At 38.7% G+C, this 19,244-nt stretch overlaps 1 protein-coding gene across 7 annotated transcripts in view; it reads right to left on the minus strand.

The window, feature by feature from the left end:
* MPPED1 (metallophosphoesterase domain containing 1) overlaps positions 1–19,244 on the minus strand; it is a 66,437-nt gene that overhangs the window by 11,952 nt on the left and 35,241 nt on the right. For 6 of the 7 annotated variants that reach the window (XM_074591004.1, XM_074590995.1, XM_074591013.1 and 3 more), the window contains 2 exons: positions 18,243–18,464; positions 119–234 (listed from right to left, as the gene is read on the minus strand). In XM_074591004.1, coding sequence (XP_074447105.1) covers positions 119–234; positions 18,243–18,464 — 338 coding nt within the window. Of the gene's footprint in view, positions 1–118; positions 235–18,242; positions 18,469–19,244 lie in introns of all 7 variants that reach the window. The other variant, XM_074590987.1, reaches the window with a different exon arrangement.

The raw sequence follows: 19,244 nt of genomic DNA on the forward strand, positions 1-19,244 counted from the left end.
AGTACAGATGTTACTTTTGACTTTTCTAAGTCAGCATTGCACTCTCTGTCGAAGGAGAGCCATCAGTTACTGTATAATCATCTGACATACACAGCTAAGAACACTAGTATTTTCTTACCGAGAGGTGGTCCATGTGTTATAAGAATATCTATTCCATCTGGAATAAGGTTCCATTTCTCTAATAGTGCTTGGCCTCGCGGAAGATTAAAGCCCCAGCCATAAAACCAAGGTTGCCTGCCAAGAGAGGAGGAGAATGTCTTCAATGCTACTTCCATGTACTGGTTATCTAATTAAAATACGGAGATTGACTCTCTACTAGCATGGAATTTGGAGGTACAAATAGCATTCATTTTCTTCTTTTTGTGCACAGTAAAACCTTCTTTCCATACAACCAGTGTTATTTAACTTGTGTGGCAAATCAGTGCAGTCCTTACCACTTTCAGTAGGCAGCATACAGTAATATATTCACAGTATTCCCCTGACTAGGTGAAAAGTAACTTTTACAAGACCTGGATATCAAGATCCCCATATATGGATTAGCATGCTGGACTCCCACCACATCTAGAAGAACACCTGTCTCAGATACCTTGGTACGGATATATGTTTCACATTGGCTCCCGTCACGTTTGGCCCTTAGCCTATGACCATCTGGGCAAGGACAGACCCTGGCACAACGACAGATCCCGCTCCAAAGTTGGAGACATCATCTATGCTGTTTTGTTTCCCTAATTGGAAGCACCCCATCAGAACAAGAACACTGCTTCTTTTCTTACATATGATTTTCTTCTGTCCTCTGGTGTGTTGACTTGCTTTTAAGTAAGACTTTCCATATTCAGGATTTCTTATCAGATGGGCATTTACATTTTTTAAAACATATTTATGGAGCAGCTCATCATGGAGCAGTGGGACTGTAACACTGCCAGTCAGAACACAATTTATCCATATCTTGCTGTCCCATTGATTAAAAAACTGTATTTCACAGCAATTATATCACAGTGGTAAATTATGTCTTGCTGACTACGCTCTAATTCTAGGTCATAAAATTGATGGGTTAGTTTTAGGTTGGAATTTTTTTATAATTTTTTGACTGACGTGTTCTGGCCATATCCACATTTGGAGAACAGCAAATAGACTGCCATGATTTAATAAGGTTTATGATAATTGCAGCCTTAGCATTTATAAATACATACACATCAACCACGGTTCCCTTTGAGATGTTACTTTGTTGAGGAAAGCTTTACACTCCCTCACCGCATTAAAAGACAGAAAGAATTCTTTCAAACAAATTCTCTGAATTCCACTTTACATCATGTATGGCAAAGACAAAAGAAAATGCCCATAAAGCTACTACTCATCCTCTTCCATTACTGATGCTTGACTAACATTTCAAAAATTAACACGTCTGCAAACTTCATGATGATATATTTCCCACTTTTCCTTTTGGAATGCTGTAAAGCACATGTCTATTGAAAACAGCTTAAAAAATAGAGCTTGCTAAAATATAAAGGGATGTGGCTTACCCGAGGGAAGAAAAGAAAATTCTGCTACAAGGAAAGGAAGAAGGGAGCTTTGCAGATTGTTTCCTGCCTTTCTTCCACAGACGAAAAAAGCCTCAACCTTTCTGGAGAGATGACTGAAAAGCTTTCTGTGTCCATGTCTAAGAGCTCATTTCCTAGCTCTTCATCACACAGCACCCTGGATAACCAGGGTCTGGATAAACAGGTGTCCCAGGAAAAAAAAAAAAAGGTGAAACTTTGTACATCTGCCACTGGGACCAGAAATACATCCCAGCCTCCAGAAGCTGTGATGAGGGAGGTGAGGAAGGTGTGTGAAGAAGAGATGCTAATAGCAGTAGCAATGAAGTGGGTTGCTCAGACCAGGGCAGCTGGCTGAGATAAAGACGTTACCCCTATATCAGGGATACAAAATGCTTTTCTGGTTGCATGTTCATGTCCTGGGAGCCTTTCTTCATAGGAAGAGCAGCACCTGGCTCAAAGGTACATGTCTTCTCACCTTCCTACTGCTGGTGTGGTAACTCATGGTCTAGTTACTGGTTTTGTTTTGTGGTAAGTTACCAGCGATGCTCCTGTATAACACTGTTACGCAGAACCAAACCACAGTCTGTGGAGTTTGATCAGCCTGCCTTTACGTTCAGCTCACCATTGACAGAATGGGAAGGAATGTCCTGAAAATAAACAAACTGAAGTCTATGAAGTGCTCACCTGCTACAGAAGTGGAAGGCTTTATAGAAATACACAGAGGTTAGGCCTTTTCTAAACTTTCATTCCATCCTTGCCTTGGGACCGCGTTCCACACCTTACAAGTGTCTTTCTCCACCAAGATGAAAATATTCAACTGTTTGGCAAACTGTCTTTAGGCCCAGAGCAAGTTTTTCAGGAGCAAGATCTCATCGACAGAAACTACTGGCAAGGGCAAACACGAGGGAAACGAAGTGTAGGCATAGTAAATCACACCTTTAAAGCCACTGACCAATCCAGTGAATACAGGCCACCCCTGGTGCTGCTGGGCAAGGACAGGATTGTCCCCAGGTCCTCGGTGGGAAGCGAGGCGAGGTGCCGTCCCACCCCGCAGGTGTTTGCCAGACCCAGCAGAAGGGGCCGTGGCCACTCTGCGCCCGAAGAAAGAAACCAAGGGGAAAGATCAATATTTGCCCAAGAAGAAAAGGACAAAAACCTATGGAATAATTGTTTTAAGGACACAATGAAGCATGTATAAAGAGAAATAAACGTGACTGTCACAGGTCTCGCCAGAAGTCAGCTTAATCCTGCTGAAATCCAAATGACCACGAATGGCATATGCAGCTGCGAGAGCCGCTGCCTGCCTCTACCAGGGCTAGCCTGTACACGGCCACTTCTTAAAAAGCCAGTTTCCCCTTATGAATAGGCATGATCTGCTTATTAAGACAAGAAGCACTTTCCCCCGTCCCTCCCTCCCTCCCTCCTTTGTGGTGACTGCAGCTCGCAGCCACCCGAGCGCGGGGCTGGTAAGTTATGCATGCTGGAGCTGTTCTTTTGTGAAGGGGAGATGTTACAACTTGTGTGATTTGCCATTATGCTGTCTTTTGTGACAATCCCGAGATGGAAAGAAATGTCTGGAATATTTCTGGCAAAAAAAAAAAATATATACCTGAAGTCCAAGAAAGGATTCAGGGGAGGATGTTGGTGTGCTTTACAGCTGAGAGAAGAAAGACAAATCATACACTTCAGTGCCCCCACCCCCAAAGCAAAACCATCTTTGTACGCACATGGGGATTTTACAAATCTCCAAGTCCCTTGTTCTGAAAATTTATTGCAAAACAGCCATCAAAGTTTCCGAGCAGGGGAAAAAAAAACCTTTTCTAATACCGAGTAACAAGTCTGTGACCTGGATATCATGCAAACACAACTCTGTCTAACATTTCCATTTATGATGAAACCTGAAAGCAAAGTTAAAGTCTTCATATCAAGCATCAGATTTCTGGATCCCCAGTTACTGCTTGCTCAGGGAAAGTGTAATTTTTTATAAAATACTTTTCAATAATGTTTTACATTTTACAAAGAAAATACTGCCATGTATGTTCTATAAGAGAAAAGTCTGCTGTTTTCAAAATACCCCCAGCAAAATGTATTTGGCAATTAAAGACATACATCATGAATGTATTTCACCTCTGAAGAGAAGCGCTCGTGTGTAGAAATGTACTTTGATTTAGGTCTTATCTTCTTAAAGTGAACAGTTTCAGTGTCTCCACACACTACTGAAATTCAATGGTATTATTATTATTATGATAAGAATAATGATTGTCTACATATAAGACTCTAGGGGGAAAATATATTGGAAGTGAATTTGTTTACAGCACAATTAACCTTATGTTAAAAACATATGAACAAGTTTTGCAGGTCAAATAATCTACCATACAAAAAGGGCTGAATTATCAGAATTTGTGCTAGCAATCGGATGTTGCTTTATGTACTGAATTTCTATCTTTCTGTTCTAAAGTAACCATTGGAATAATTTTCTTACAGAATGATAGTTGCTATGACAACCATAGCAAATTTTCCTTTTCTGAAACAGATGTCTCATTTAGTTGAAAATTAGAATGTGAAAAACCCATGGGAAAAATTAATTCAAACTTTAACAGAACACTGACTACAATGTAATCTCTTATAGGTTAACCCCTTAACATCTTTCTGCACTCTTATAGTAACCTTCTCATAAATTCTAATTAAACCAGTTTAACCTCCTAGGAATGACCTTCTTAGCTATCATTAGTGCTTTAGTTGTCTTTGAAAGGTGCATTTCTGATATGATAATAACAGAAAAAAGTCATACAAAAAAAAAGTGGTCAAACATATTACCGCCTTAATTATTTATTAGTTTTTCTTCTTCTATTCAGCTAGTACTGGAAAGAGCTACCATGTAGTCCAAGAATTCTTTTGTCATTTAAATGGGGCATAACTTAGTTTTACATGTGATTTACTGTAAAGGGCCGTGACGCACTACACAGATTTGACCTGTAATTTACGTGAAAATTGAAGGTTTTCAGTTTTCAGACCACTGGTACCCGTCTCAATCTGCTCAGCAGACGTACAAAAAGGGGACACAAAAAAGGACACTTGACTGGGGAAAACTATCAACGCGCATGGATTTTTCTGTTACAAGCAATGAGAGAGTGAAATCTGATTCTCCATTACCTTGATTCAATTTAAACGTTTTAAGTTAAAGAATGGATTCCTTCCTCTCTGTACACTTACCAGCTCAAGGGGAACCCCCCCAGCACTTGGTCATCGGCTACAGATGAACACGGCAGGCAGCCAGCAGGCAGGCAAAGAAATATTCCCACCACAGCACTGCCCATAGTGCTTACAGGGTGTCAGCTACCACGAGAACTTCAGGATTGCAAGATTTACTGCATCAGCTGCACCTGGGTTGTCCCGCTGAATAAGGCAAACCCTGCCACCAGTAGGCACGCAATTACTCTCTGACTTCAAGGGAAAACTCCCCTGCGTAGTCCAGTACCCGCAGAGAGCTATGGACGGTAACTGACTGAATAGCCATTAGCCTCTCAAAGGGATTGGTGGGCAACATCTTGCAAACATCTTAGTAGCAAAAAATACAGAACTAAAACACAATGCACAGATCACTGTACCTCCTGATTTCTATTAAGTTTCCTACAGAAATCTTTTTTGCAGCTGAAAGGCAAATTCTCTCACTAGAATTCCTTTGCTTACAAAATAAATTTCAAAGGTTCACAAACACATATAACTTGCTCCTGTCTTTCCTCCACAACAATTGACATTTTTCTCCGATAGGAAAATGAACAGATATTGGCTGGTGACTGTGAAGAACCTCAGTAGGAAAAGAATGGACCGAAACAGTCTTCTCATTTCTGCTCCCCTTCCTGACAATTGTAGGGTCACATATATTGAATATTTAGAAGATTGGACTATGCTTGCTGAAAGTCATACTGGCATATGTGACCGGTCATGGAGCACCAAAAAGCAGTTAGATTCAGTGGTGGCAATCACAGGTAAAATTCCAACACATCCTGATTCCCAGCCCAAGAAATCTCACTTTTGGACATTTAAGTCTGATTTTTTCTGGACTAGATTTAATCTTATTATTATAACTAGCTACAGTCCTGTGAACACAGGTATACAGTACTATATACACTGTATACCTTCCTTGTCTGCCTGGTGTTCACATCCTTCAGGTGTTCATATTTTTATGTTCCCCACCACTGTGATAGCTGAATTTACCCAATCTCTTTAATTGCCTTTTTAGCCTATCCACAGCAACTAACTAAACAGTTTACTGAGCATTTCTACTGCTTTTTACTCAATTTTATCCACAAGTAAGGATTCATAGAAGTTCAATTTTTTTTTTTGTGGGGTATTAGCTGTTTCTACATCTAAAGTAGTTGTGAAATAACACTCATCTTTCTGTCTTTTCTTCCTCGCATTCAAGAGGACCGTCCAAAGCAGGCAGGAAACTAGCTATTAAGCCATTAGTGCCCAAAAGGACTGGCAGGGCACTCTTTGTTTATAGGCTTTGAAATACCATTCAACATCTTGGCATTTGAGCATTTTAACAGCATAACTGAGATTTACAGAAAGAAGTTTTGAGGAGTATAAGGAGAAGTATTATGACTAGCTTCAATGTGAGAGAGACAAGGGTAGCGCGATTTTAGAGAAGAGGTACGAAAGCAGTGTACAGAAGGAATTAAATTATGCAAAAAAGAAACTTAGGTTCACTCATTCATAATACTGGAACCAGGGATTTTTTAATGAAAGCTAAGGCCTTATACTTAAAATTAATAAATGCAAATAATGGTTAATCTCATCTAAGATTATCCCCTGGAACACATGGCCACGAAGTACAGCTCAGCAGGTGGAATGGAGAAAGCAGAAGGAAGGGGAATGTAGGCGCTAAGACACTAAAAGGCTTGCACAGCATTATTTGGGAGGCTGTAGTGAGCAGCAAATTGAACTGACCTTCTACCAGTCTGACGGCCACAACAGACAACATTTCTTGCATGGGGAAGTTTGCTGTGTTCTTGCTTTTTTGCCTTGCTTGCTTTGCATCCAAGGTTGTCATTCTTGGAACTCTGAATCAAATTATTGTTTTCACAAAAGGAAAGGAGGGTAAAAACCAGAATATGGCCCTTCGTCAGTAATTATTTCTTTTGCAATTCGAGTTACACAAGAAATCATTCATCTTTTATTTAGTAAAGGATTTCATACATCTCTGACTGGAAAGAAGAAAGGATGAGCTGTGACTAATAGGAACTGATCATTTCTACACATTAATCTGTTATAAAACAATGGAAAATAAAATGAAATCTACTTTATCTTCATAACAAGAAAACAGAAGATAACAGGTAAGGAGAAAAGTTAATGAAAGCCTGAATTTAAAACACACCAGCACCAAATGCAAATAGTTTATTTAATTCTGCTGGAAGCCAAATGATAATATCCCATCTGATATTTTTAAAAAATAATAAAATAAACCCAACAAACAAACTTAAAAGCTAATTTGGAATAATTAACCAAGAGACTCAGTGCTGAGGGTACAGATGTAGAAATGTACAGACTTTCAGTACAGTCTTATGGGTTTAATACAGGGCTAAGGTGCCGAACTCCTGATGTCTCCGAGTCTCTTCCCTCAGTCTCTCTCGTTCTCAGTATGTAAAAATATAGGTACAGCCAGGTTACGCAGGCGGTACTTCAGATAGCTGATAGCGACAGAAAGAAAAAGGGTTAAGAGAAAAGAGGAGTTAACAGCCCCTCTGTCCGCATTACAGTCACCATCTAATTTTAAATGTAAAACCTGCCAGGAATGGGCCAATCAGTAAGGAAAAGTCATTTGAGGCCCATCTATGCATGGCATCTTTACAGTTTCTCACTATCAAATGACCAGACAGCTAAAGAAAAAGAATGTTCTTCCACACATCCAGCTAGTTAGTGTTTACTGTAGCCCTCTAAGACTTTGCTGAAGTTCGCTAACAGAGGAGATGGAATATGCCTTCAAATAGAGATGCTATACTTGTGGGGTTTTTTATGATGCAGGTCCTGGAGGGACTCTCCTAGATGAAACACGACTAGAATAAGTAGGATGTGTAATAGGTGCACTGAGAATTGATAAAAATGGCCCTCACAGTAGCCACTTCTCAGTTTAGTAAATCACCAGGTTTACATTCTTTTCTCAAAATATCAGGAGTAATTAGGCCATATGGACTAACTGTCTGCCAGTTCTTTTTTTTTTCTTTTTTTTGTGTTTTTACCTTTTTTTTCTTAGAAAATTCAAAGCCATTTTGAGTTAAACAAGCATGAAAATGCTTCCAAAACTAATAAATTAATACAGCACGTGTGCATATAAGCAGAAAGTGTATTATTTTTAACATTTTCAATCTAGCAACAGATGAACTTACTTCTTGTTCAATAAAGCACATACTGATCCTTCATATGCCGTGTTTCTACCTGAAGTGAACAACACCCAAGCAATCCTAAATTCCACATTCATGTTTTCCTGCAGTCCTAAATTCACCCCACAGTACAGTGGTGGAAACCAACTGCTGCAACATAACTTTCTACACCAAAAAGGTACAACTTTTAACACCTGGATGCTCATTCAAGTAGCTAGGAATTCTGCGATAATCTTAAAAATCTTAAAAAACCCATATACTTTTCTGATGTTAAATATGTAATCAGAAAGATCTGTGAAGCACAGGTGCAGCCCCCTGTTTTAATATTGGTTCCAATTTATTCCGATTTCTTACTGGGGAAGAAAATCCTCATATTAAGCAATGCTAATTTATGAAATAAAATTAATTCATGAACAACAAATCCAAAGGAAGTGTTCTGATGTTAAACAGCTTCACAACAAGTGGTAAATTACTTTTTCCCTTAAAATCTGTCCAGGGAAAAGAAAGAGAACTCAGATAACTGTGTTACAATTAGTTCTTGTGATGGTGGCTCTATTTACAGTTCTTCGCATAGAGCACAACGTAAAGTCACCATCTACTTCTTGATGTAGTAACACATCTACTGTGTAAAAAACAAGGGAAAATGCATAGATGCAAGCTACCGTGAAGCAGGGAAGCTGATTCTCACCAGGTGTAAACAGCTCAAAAGCCGGTGGAGCCCTGCCAATTTACTCCAGCTGAGAATCAGCTCCATGTAGATCCGCTCCAAACTAGTTAGCTATTTGTGTTTTTCTTGGAATATCGCCAAAGGGCTCATCGCAGTACCCAACTGTGTTTACATCTTTGAAACATCCTGAAATTGCTGCTGTCTGAGACTACAGCCCAGACTACAGATAGAGCTGGTAGTCCTTTTGTTCAAGAAAAAACAGGGAAAAAAAGCACCAAAACAACAAAAAAAGCACTTTAAACTTTAAAACCAGCGCTGTCTCATAAAATTAAACTTTCAAGCAAATGTGAAAAATAAAGAGAAAACTGCTGTGGGGGATTGCAATTTCACTCTTGTGGTTTATGAACTGCAGGAAAGTGAAGCCAATTCCCTGTAGTGAGATTACAGGTCTCCTCTTCTATAGGTCTTAAATTAAAAACCAGCTGAATCCAAAGTGAGCTAGTTTACTGGATCAGAAGATTCAATTATTTCTGCTAAGTAACTGAATGTGAACTACTTCCTTTTAATAATACACAACTAATAATTACTGCCCAAGAAAGGACTTTTTTTCTACCAAGCTAATTAAACTAAAGCAATATATTCTTTGCCTGCTCTCAAATTTAACTAAAGCTAGAAACATCGCAACAAAACAAGTAAATTCAAATCCCCACTCACATACAGAAATATAAAGCCACACAATGTGTTCGGACATTACAAGAAACAGGACTTGCCAAAAAATGTTATGTGAAATCCCTGTAATTACTGGTCTGTATTCAGCACACATGCACACAAGGGCAGCGTAACGTCCTGCACGCTTGTACCAGACACAGTGGAAGAACACAACTGCAAAGTGGACGCAAAGCATCTTTGGCTTCAGTGACTGAAGCTCAGTGACTGCAGAGCTCACTCTGCAAGAGGTCACTGTGAAACGTGTTAGAGAATTGATCCACACCCCTAATACACAAACGTGTACAACTAAGCAGCATGCAAAGGTGTTTGACTTACTGGTTTTTCTCTATTGTGACTATTCTAGGATTGAACTGTTCCAGGCTCCTCAGCCCTGGGCAACGTTGGGAAGAAATTTTATTTGAGAGCAAACATTTTCTGGAACATTCGTTAACAAGAAAAGAGAAAATGGATACTCTAAACTGCTGTGACTTTAAAAAAAATCTTGTGGGAAACTGAAAAATAAAGCACATAACAACTACAATTTACCACATTGGTCTGACTTTGATGATATTTAGAGGCTACAGATGTAGTTCAGTTTACATTTTCATTTGCTCACATACCTATTGCAGTTTAATTAGTTAATAATAGCTGTGTTCCTTTAATATGGTATAAAAAATTCTCAGAGTTTCAGAAATTTTTATTTTGTTCCATACACATTTTTCTCAGCAATGTTAATGATTCTTGCTAATTCATTTCAGTCACTTAATTTGTACTGCAATGTTCATTAAAAAGACCTCTCCTGAATTCAGTATGATTGCTCACATGAGCAACGGCACCTGTATACCTACTGTCAACTGAATGACACTTACATTTCCTGTATTTCCAAATCATGTAAAAAAAACGCTTTCCAAGACATGTTTATCACATGAAGTGCACCAATTTTAGCAAAGTGCCATTAGTAAAAAAAAAAAAAGGAAAAAATGAGGAGAGAAACAATCCAGTGATCTGTTTCTGATGTTGAAACAGCCAGAATGCACTCTTAAGTCTCACCTTCTGCCACTGGAAATCCTTTCACACTTCAGGAGTTCAATATCTTACATTTCTCCTCACCACTTTCCCTGAATAGCTGAATTTAATAGATCAAAATAATTTTGCAGGAAAAACCATTTATGATCTTCCATATGCTGCAAACTAAACTACAGTGTATCGTGGTTTTAAGGGTTTTTAGAAGTAGCACTTTCCAAAATGGAAAATGGTTCTGGTAAGTATGGAAGAGGAAATAAAAATATCACTGCAGCATTCTATTAAAATACAATTAAACCTGTATGTATGTGCCTTAGACTGTTAATTAATGTATTTCAAAAGGATGATGAATTTTGCTTTCTCTCTTCTAAACACATCGCTATTTCTCATGCATCTGTCACAGCTCACCTACCTTTTACTGAGCGCCCGAACTAAAACTTCTTCAACATTCTGATCATAGTAATGCAGCCACAACAGGCAGGCTTAGATGCCAACCTTCTCCCCAGAATTTCTGAAGCTTGAGATGCCTCAGTTTTAAATAATGAGTGGAGTCTATTATTCCCACTCATGATTTTCATTTTGTTCAAGAACCATGTCAGTCTACCTAAATTACTCACTTATATCAATTGTCTGTCTCAAAGTCACCAATTTTAAAAAGCTCCAAATAGTTCCCAATTTTTAAAATCAGGGAACATCTACCATTTTTAAAACATATTTCCAAGCAACTAAAACCTAGCACTCTGTACTATGTCCACATCCAGCATTTCCAAATCCATCCATACAAAACTGTAGCGCTGACAGAGCTAGACATGAAAACAAACCACTTGCTCAAAAATCTACTTAATCTGATGTTTGCAAGAATTATAGAGTTGTATTTTATTGCTTAGAAAACAGTACAGAAGCAATTGCACTTTAGTTATTTGTATTTTTATCTTTTGACCAAGTGAGGGTGCAGAAAGATGAGAACATAGGAGGATCAGCTACATTACTTAGAAAAACTTCTAGTATGGTTTTGTCCAGTAACACAAATTTTTCAGTCCCTATATATTTTAGTCATGTGCAAGGTACTGAACAGTTTTTTTACAGATTTGAAAGGGGGCCTGAGAACTAAGAATCAGAGCGGTCACTCAGAGGCAGAAGTTACTATTGTCTGTGAATTTTACAGGGAACGAAACCTGCAATATAACATCTTGCGCTGCTGCTGCTGCTGCTCTATCTGGAAGCCACACTCCCAACTTGGGAGGTATATTATGTTAAATGAAGTCAATATTTTATTTTAATACAGTTTCGTTTTAATTGATGTTCACCTCAATGACTGTAAAGATTTGTACAAGGTCTGGGAAAGTAAACATTAGATGATTCATCACTGGGAAAATGAAAGCGTGTCCCTCTTATGAAATTAATCTATAAATCTTTGCTACATTATTTTACTGATGGAAACTGAGTTTGGTGGGGAATGAAAGAGACTATTATAGCTGTTCTTGAAAAGATGGAGGAGGAAGGCGCTAAAATGGAGACCTAGGGTATGGGTGACTTGGAGTCCGTGTGGAACAACAATAAGTCTGTCTCATTTTGCCTTTTGCACGCTCTTTGAAACTACCCCAATTCCACATGGAAGTTACCAGTCTTTCTATCCAAAGTGCACATGTGCACGCACACGCATACATACACACACAAAGAAGAGAGAAAACAATAAGGAGCATAACAAAATCACCTACTTTGTGATGAAAAAACAAACCAGACAAGAAAACAGCAAATCAGATGAGAGTTACACGCCTATAGCTACGCACTACCGTCACATTGGACTATACAGCTGGAGTAAAGACACTGGTCTGCATGCTGGAATAGTACAGGCAGCTGCAGTGTACCACGAAAAGGGCCAACAGGTTGGAACCAATTTCCAGGCCTCACACCAAAGTGGGATGGTGATTTGGAGCATTAGCCCCCTGTCAAGGTTGCTTTGGGCTGAGCTGGTGACTGATATTCACTAATGCAACCTACAGGTTGATGTCTTTTACGCCGGAAGGAATTCGGCCATCTTCTCTGACATAGCCAGAGCTCACTGAATGCCCCAGAATGCTAAGCTTAGTAAAAACAATAGTTGAACCAAAAAAGCCCACTCCCCACATACACACCCCTAACTTTCTTCACTCAGTTCCCATTATCTGAACAACAATATTGTACGAGAGATGTTGGCCCATGTGTAAACATGCAAGGGTCACATCTAATCAATGTTCCATCGGAGAGAAGCTACAAAAACCCAGGAGTCCAGCCCGGGCATCTGTCACTTCACGACAAATGGCACAAATGTCTTTCTAGGCTGATATTAATCTTTGCACTCCCATTTTGCCTGACTGGGAAATGAGAGTTTCTGAAGTTCCAGATGGCCTATAACAAAAGAATGAAGGAGGAAATGAGAATACATAGACACTAGAAAAAACTAATTCTGCAAAAAAGAAAAATGAAGTTCTGTTTCACAGGAATAGATCCCTCTAGATAATCAAAGTCAAGCAAAAATCCACTCTCTGGATAATGAGTCTGGAGGCAATCTCATCCTAAAGGGCTTCTTTAAGCTATCCAGGCCAATATGTCATTTAGAATAATGGAATTGTCATATGTTTGGCAAGAGGGCTTTGATTATCCCTTCCTTTCCCACATTGTGGAAAATGAAAAAAAGCACTGCAAGAGATAAAATGCTCTCCTGCCACCTTGTATGCCTGTTTGAAAGCAAAAGGACCAACATTTCTCCTGTAGTTGTGTACAGCAGCTTAGAAGCATTACAGAAATTCAGTGGCTAGGAAGATGTTTTCCTTCTGCCACTTGCATTTCTCTTCCTCTGTCAAGTAAAACGTGTACTCTTACCCTGCCGTCAAATCACAATAATCCACCTTTTACTAAAAAATGTCACTGGAATTTCGGCCATTTTCCACAAGATCAGAGCGTACACACAGAATACCTATTCTTCTGCAGATGAACATCTTTTCTACAAATTTGAGGCAGGGGTGCAATATTAGACTTTGGGAGAACAGCCGGTATAATCTTTCCCAGAACAAACAGCTTCTGATCATTGATCAGGGGTCTATTCATTAGTCTTCAGGTCTTAATGTAGTTATTGCATGTCTTCTGTAGTTACTGCATGCAACAGGAGAACAGAGCACCAAGTTCCTCGCTCACTGAGTTGTAAAAAACTCAATGGACAAAACATGCAGTAGGGCAGAGTCCATTATTGGAACCTTGTGCAGCAGAGAAGCAGACGTAACAACACGCAGGATCATACATTCAAGAATGAACCTCAGAGAGGTGTTCTCACACTGATACAAAAATGTACGTGCACCTTTACAGGCATTCATTTTTACATGGCAATTCTGAATGACTATAAAAGGAATAATATATAGTTGAGTCATTCAGCAAGCACAGCCGATCTTGTGCACTGAATGCATCAGGGGTTTTTTGTGCAAATACAGCATGTAATTGTGCAATTAAAATCTTCAGCAGTGCAGAGGCACAAGTGGATTGCATAGCCTATCTTCAACCCAGCTGTAGTTAACACTAAAACTCTTACCTGCAAAATAATAACACATTGTGGGGATAATGAACTATAATAGAAGGCTTGAAACCTATAACTGAAATACTCACTAATCATTTATTAATATGATTCAATGAATGACGTCTGATGACACAGAAAAGACCTTCTGCTTCAAATCCAAATTCAAATTTCCACTATTATCTCGGCCTCCTGACTTCCAAACCACCTGTCAGGACCATCTACTGCTTGTAGGAAATTTGATATTAACAGCAAAGCTCCCTACTGTAAGGACTTCGTTGATACCTATTCATTTCAGGTATCAACACTGACACCTAGCTCTAGCTTCATAGTGGGACTGACAGAATCACAGAAACATTGCTCAAAAGGGACCTTTGGAGATCTTCAGTCCAACCTACCACTCCCTACCACTCACCACCACTCAATCTGGTCAGCCATGACTGTCTTGCCAAATCTTGAAAACACCTAAGGACGGATTCTCTGCCACGTCTCTGGTGTTCCTGCTTGCTGTATTTTTACTTCTATGTTATGATTTTGTATGTTACTGAAGAACAAATTACACCCTCTGGAAGATGGCTTAATCTTTGGGAAGGCTTAGCAGTCAAAAGTACATTATATAGCATTATTATATAGGATTATTTGGGTTATTCTACCTGCCACTTTGACTTTTTTCATAGCAGTCCAGAATAAATTAGGGTGTTTAAAAATACTTTCCGACCAGAAGCCTTCCAATTTACAATAAACGCTTTACATTCATAGCAACTATGGCTATTGTCTACACAAGACTGCTTCCAGGTCCGTGAATATGTTCTGGCCACACCCTGGGCTTTGCTGGGATGAAACCAGAGAGCATCTTCCTATGCCTGGCTTTTTATGAAAAAAACTCATGGTGTCCAGGCTTTATGTTGGAAAAAAACCCAACAGTTCCCAGCATCTGGGCTACACTAGAAGGAAGCACACTGCCCTCTGATGCCCTGCTCATTCAGATCTGACAACCGATACCGTATGGTGGACTGTCAAAAGCATCAGCCCCCTAGGCCAAACATAGCCACCCTTAAAATTCAAGATTGCTCTGGACATCTTTAACATCTTGGTGTTCGAAGTTTCTCATGAAGCATCCAGTATTTTATACTTCTCTCCCTCAAAATCTGTACTAAAAATCCGTGGTCCAAGATACTGGTGGTGTAAATACTAATTCCTAAATAGCAGCTTTTGTGCTTTGCAGCTCGCATTTCAAAATGGCTGCTCCCTGCTTGATGATAATACTAGCATAATTAACATTTGAGGCAGTTAAATTTTTGTTAGTGAGTAGAGGCTCAATCTGGCACTTGAAATCTTGCCCTTGGAGCCCAGGAGAGTTAGAGCATGGGTTTCTGGCAAAACAGTCTCCCATTTCTTCTATGCAATTAAATATAACCACTGAGTTTTAGATAATAATAGAGGTCAAACTACGCAAGTGCTATTGAAAATATTTAACCACACACAAATGGTACATATTTAAATGGCCTTAGAGACTGGCATGTTACGCAAACCAATCAAGCTCTCGTGGTTTATTTTGCAAGTAAAACATCTTAAGCAGTAGTACCGTCTAATTGTGTACAGGTCATATGTAAAAATACAGATGGCTACAGGTAAACACAGTAAGTTAATGCAGGTTAGCATTCACTCAGACCTTACTCCAGCATTCTTGAAGTACTTTGCAACTATTTATTAACCTGTTTTATAAAGGAGGGATATCTCTAGCTTGTACTCATTTTTATAAAGGGTGCAGTAAGACAGAAGGTCAGGGCTGCAACCAGAAATGGAAAGGCAGGATCTGGGGCCCCAGTCTTTTGGTTTCTAGATAGTTCACCTTATCATTAAACGGTCATGTATGGACAACAAAAATAAACTGTAATTGGGAGTTCTCCAACTAAACAAACCCCTTCAAAAAGTTAGATATATATTTTCAAGGCTGGAAAAGGAAATTATTTTAGGATACTAAAAAAGCAAGAGCATGAAATTTAGCTTTCTTATTGAGTTCTGAGATCTTGAAGAACTCCAAAATTTCAAGTCTTGACTAGGTTCCCAAGCATTTTCTAAATGACTGGTTCCACGATGCAAGGGCAAAAAAAGATTCGCCATGGAAAGTTCACCAAAGTTCTGTAGTTTTTTAGAGATTACATTACTATGATGTAGAAAGAAAGAGAGAGTGATTTCCCAGAGAGGCTATAACAAACCTCTCTTTTCAGGGTGGATGAAGTACAGAAACAAAAAGGAATGCGAAAGAACAGCAGTGATCAGTAGGCACAGACTTGTACTACAGCCTTCAATCTAGCAGGCAGCTAGTTTAACCCACACAGAATAGCTGCTTCTCTTCCTAAATTTTCTGGCTGGTGGGCTGGCTGATGTCACTTCTTTGTTACTTCTGCATCTGCTGTTCTGATAGACTAATGAAGAATGACTTATTATTGCTACTGTTGTTGCTGCTGTTTCCACTGGACATGACATCAAGTAGCATGGAAACTTCATTCAGCGTTGCATAATAAAAAGCAAAAAAACCAAGTTTGGTTGGAAGACTTTCATCAAGACTTTCTCCCATATGGAGTAAGCAAAGATCTTCAAACGACCTTACAACACTCATCTTCCAGGACCATAACGGGGTGGGAGATGAGTTAGCAACACTGAAACATGTAACATGGAAGTTTAGATATAACCTGAAGATGCATAAAAGATGGAAAGCAATGTTTTTTCATGAAGAATAGGTCATGCCAGATAGCTTAGATAACTTGTGCAAAATGACAGGATTAGCACACAAAGGGAATGCGGCAGATCTGACTTTATAGAAACATTATTTATGGGTTAGTGGGTGGACAAAAGTTTTCTCAACAGATTTTTACAGATCTAATCATACACAGAAAGTTCAAATGGTTTCCTTTAGCCTCTACTTAATGCTACTTTATAGATAGTGTTTTGCTTTAATTTAATTTTTCTAGACTTTAATGAGACTTTTGGTACTTTACTGCTTGGAAAATTATTACTGACACTGGAAATATGGTGCCTGGTTACGAATATTGCAATGAAGATATGAAGTTGCCAGACATATTGTAAACAGAGCATAATTACAGTATTTACAGTTGAACATCAAAATGGGAAGGGATGCCAAGTGGCATTTCTCAGAAGTTAATATTGGGACTGATACCATCTAATATCTTCCCTAATAATTTGGAAAATGAAGTAAATTGTACATTGATTGAATACACAGTAGACACAAGAGGAAGATGAACTACAACACAGCAGGTGGGTAGGTTGAAAAAAACCCAGAAAGATCTGGAGATCTAAGAGGGAGAGAGAGAAGGGCGCATTTAAGAGAGAAGCTATTTAATGTAGACAAATGTAGAATAATAAGCTCAGAGAAAATTAACACCCATCTCAAGTAACCAAATGGGAAAATGCCAATTTTCATTAAAAAAAAAATCCCAGAGATTTCACAGTTTATTCACACTGAAAATTCACATTGGGGTACATGCATCAGGTTTGACAACTTGTTTGCTACATTCCAGCCTGATGTGATTTTAAAAAGAAGAATAACAGATTCCCTTAAAAACCTGTCTTTTAAAATAAATTTTTGCTTACTTCAAATGTATACCAAATGCTCAAAAAAGACCCGATTTACAGTCCTGTTAGCAGAAATAACATAGTAGTAATATAAGTGAGAGACGCAGAAACAGCACATACAAGGTCCAAGGTGGAGGTCAGAAAGTCAAAGCCCATCTGTCTCCGATACTGTCAAGGAGTTCTAAGTGTTCACTCTATGCAGTAGAGCAAAATCCATTAAATACTAGGTTGCCACTGATTTGTTCAATTTAGTTTAGAAGCTCAACTATACCTTGAGGAAAGCTATTACTGTATAAAAAAAGATAATATTCTGAGCGATATTAAAAAAAAAAAGCCTAAACAAATACTAAAAGCAGCTTGCTGTGTTAAATGACTACTGTATACACTAATGAACCTTAAATATTATCTGTAGGATGGAAATTGTCAAAAGAATGTACCCTTGCAATAAAATTAACCTGTAATTATATAAACTCACTAAGTATAGAAAACGTATTTTATGGCACAAAACCCCCCTACATGGACTATGTTAGAGAACTGCTCCTGGCTGAGAGTTTAAAAAACACACTCTTTTTCCCATCATTATTTGGTTAACAATACCCACAGTACAAGTACATTATTTTGTCACAGGAATGATTCATTACAAGAAAATATAAAAACTTTATCAAACTGAGTATTACTTTTCTTCCTAACACAGCAATCCAAATATAGCTGATGCATACAAAATGGCTGATGTGATAGCAATCAACAATATTTTTTTTATGTATGCTTAAAAACCTGCTTACCAAGGGGAGCCATATATTCTGAACCCCCTCACCGTCACTTCAGAGTCTTGAAGATAGATGCAGTTTGTTAGGAGAGACTGTACATTTTCATAGCTCTCTGGCTTCAGCTTAGAAACAGAGGGGAAATAGTAAAAGTCCTGCTTGATTAAGTCAGCCATGAATTCCTGGTCAAAGGTCAATTCATGATTTCCTGCTATCACAATCTTGTATTCATAGGGCAGGCTACCTAAAACAGTGAAAAACAAACAAATTACTTGTTTTATGGAAAATCTGATAAAAGAAAACAGACAGACTCACAAACTATTATTGATTCCTATAGTATGCTCACATATTTGAAACAATCGAGCACATCCCTACTACGTCTTACTGTTATTCCTGGTGATTTCAGGTAAATGACATTACTGTCTTTTTCAGGGAGCACTATGATTTAGCATGCTTAGCATTAATGTGTTGAAACTACTTTCAACTCATCAACCTTAAAAACCAGTCTGCAGACTTCTGCTCTACTATTTACTTCTAGTTAATTGCCATTTGTGCTGAAAGTATCACTTACTGTGACAGCGATGATAACTCTTTGACAGAAATTAGGGTTCAAAGAAGATCGGCCGCAACACTTGATAAAATAATGTCAGCTCTCTTCTCCCAGAGCCGCGGTCTTTATTAGCTGCTACGGAGGAGGGTCTTACAGACTCAGAACTTGGATCAGCCAGAGGGGTCTGCTGCCCTCTTTGCCCTAACATTAAGATCAAGCCTTCAAGCAAGACAGGGACCGGGTTTAGCTGTCAAAATTCCACATCCCACAGACAAGTCTCGCAGTTTGCCTCTATCCCGTATTTTTCGTGGCTCCATTTTCTCAGTGACTTCCTTAGATCCATGGACTATAATTTAAAATGACTCATATTCAAGAATATTTTACAACCCGTATTTAGTGAAAAACCTTACAACAATCTCCTGCTGAAGGCAAGAATATATATGCCCACACATGTGGGTTCTTCCTGAGAG

The sequence above is a fragment of the Larus michahellis genome, chromosome 1 (assembly GCF_964199755.1).
Source record: "Larus michahellis chromosome 1, bLarMic1.1, whole genome shotgun sequence".
NCBI classification, from domain to species: Eukaryota; Metazoa; Chordata; class Aves; order Charadriiformes; family Laridae; genus Larus; species Larus michahellis.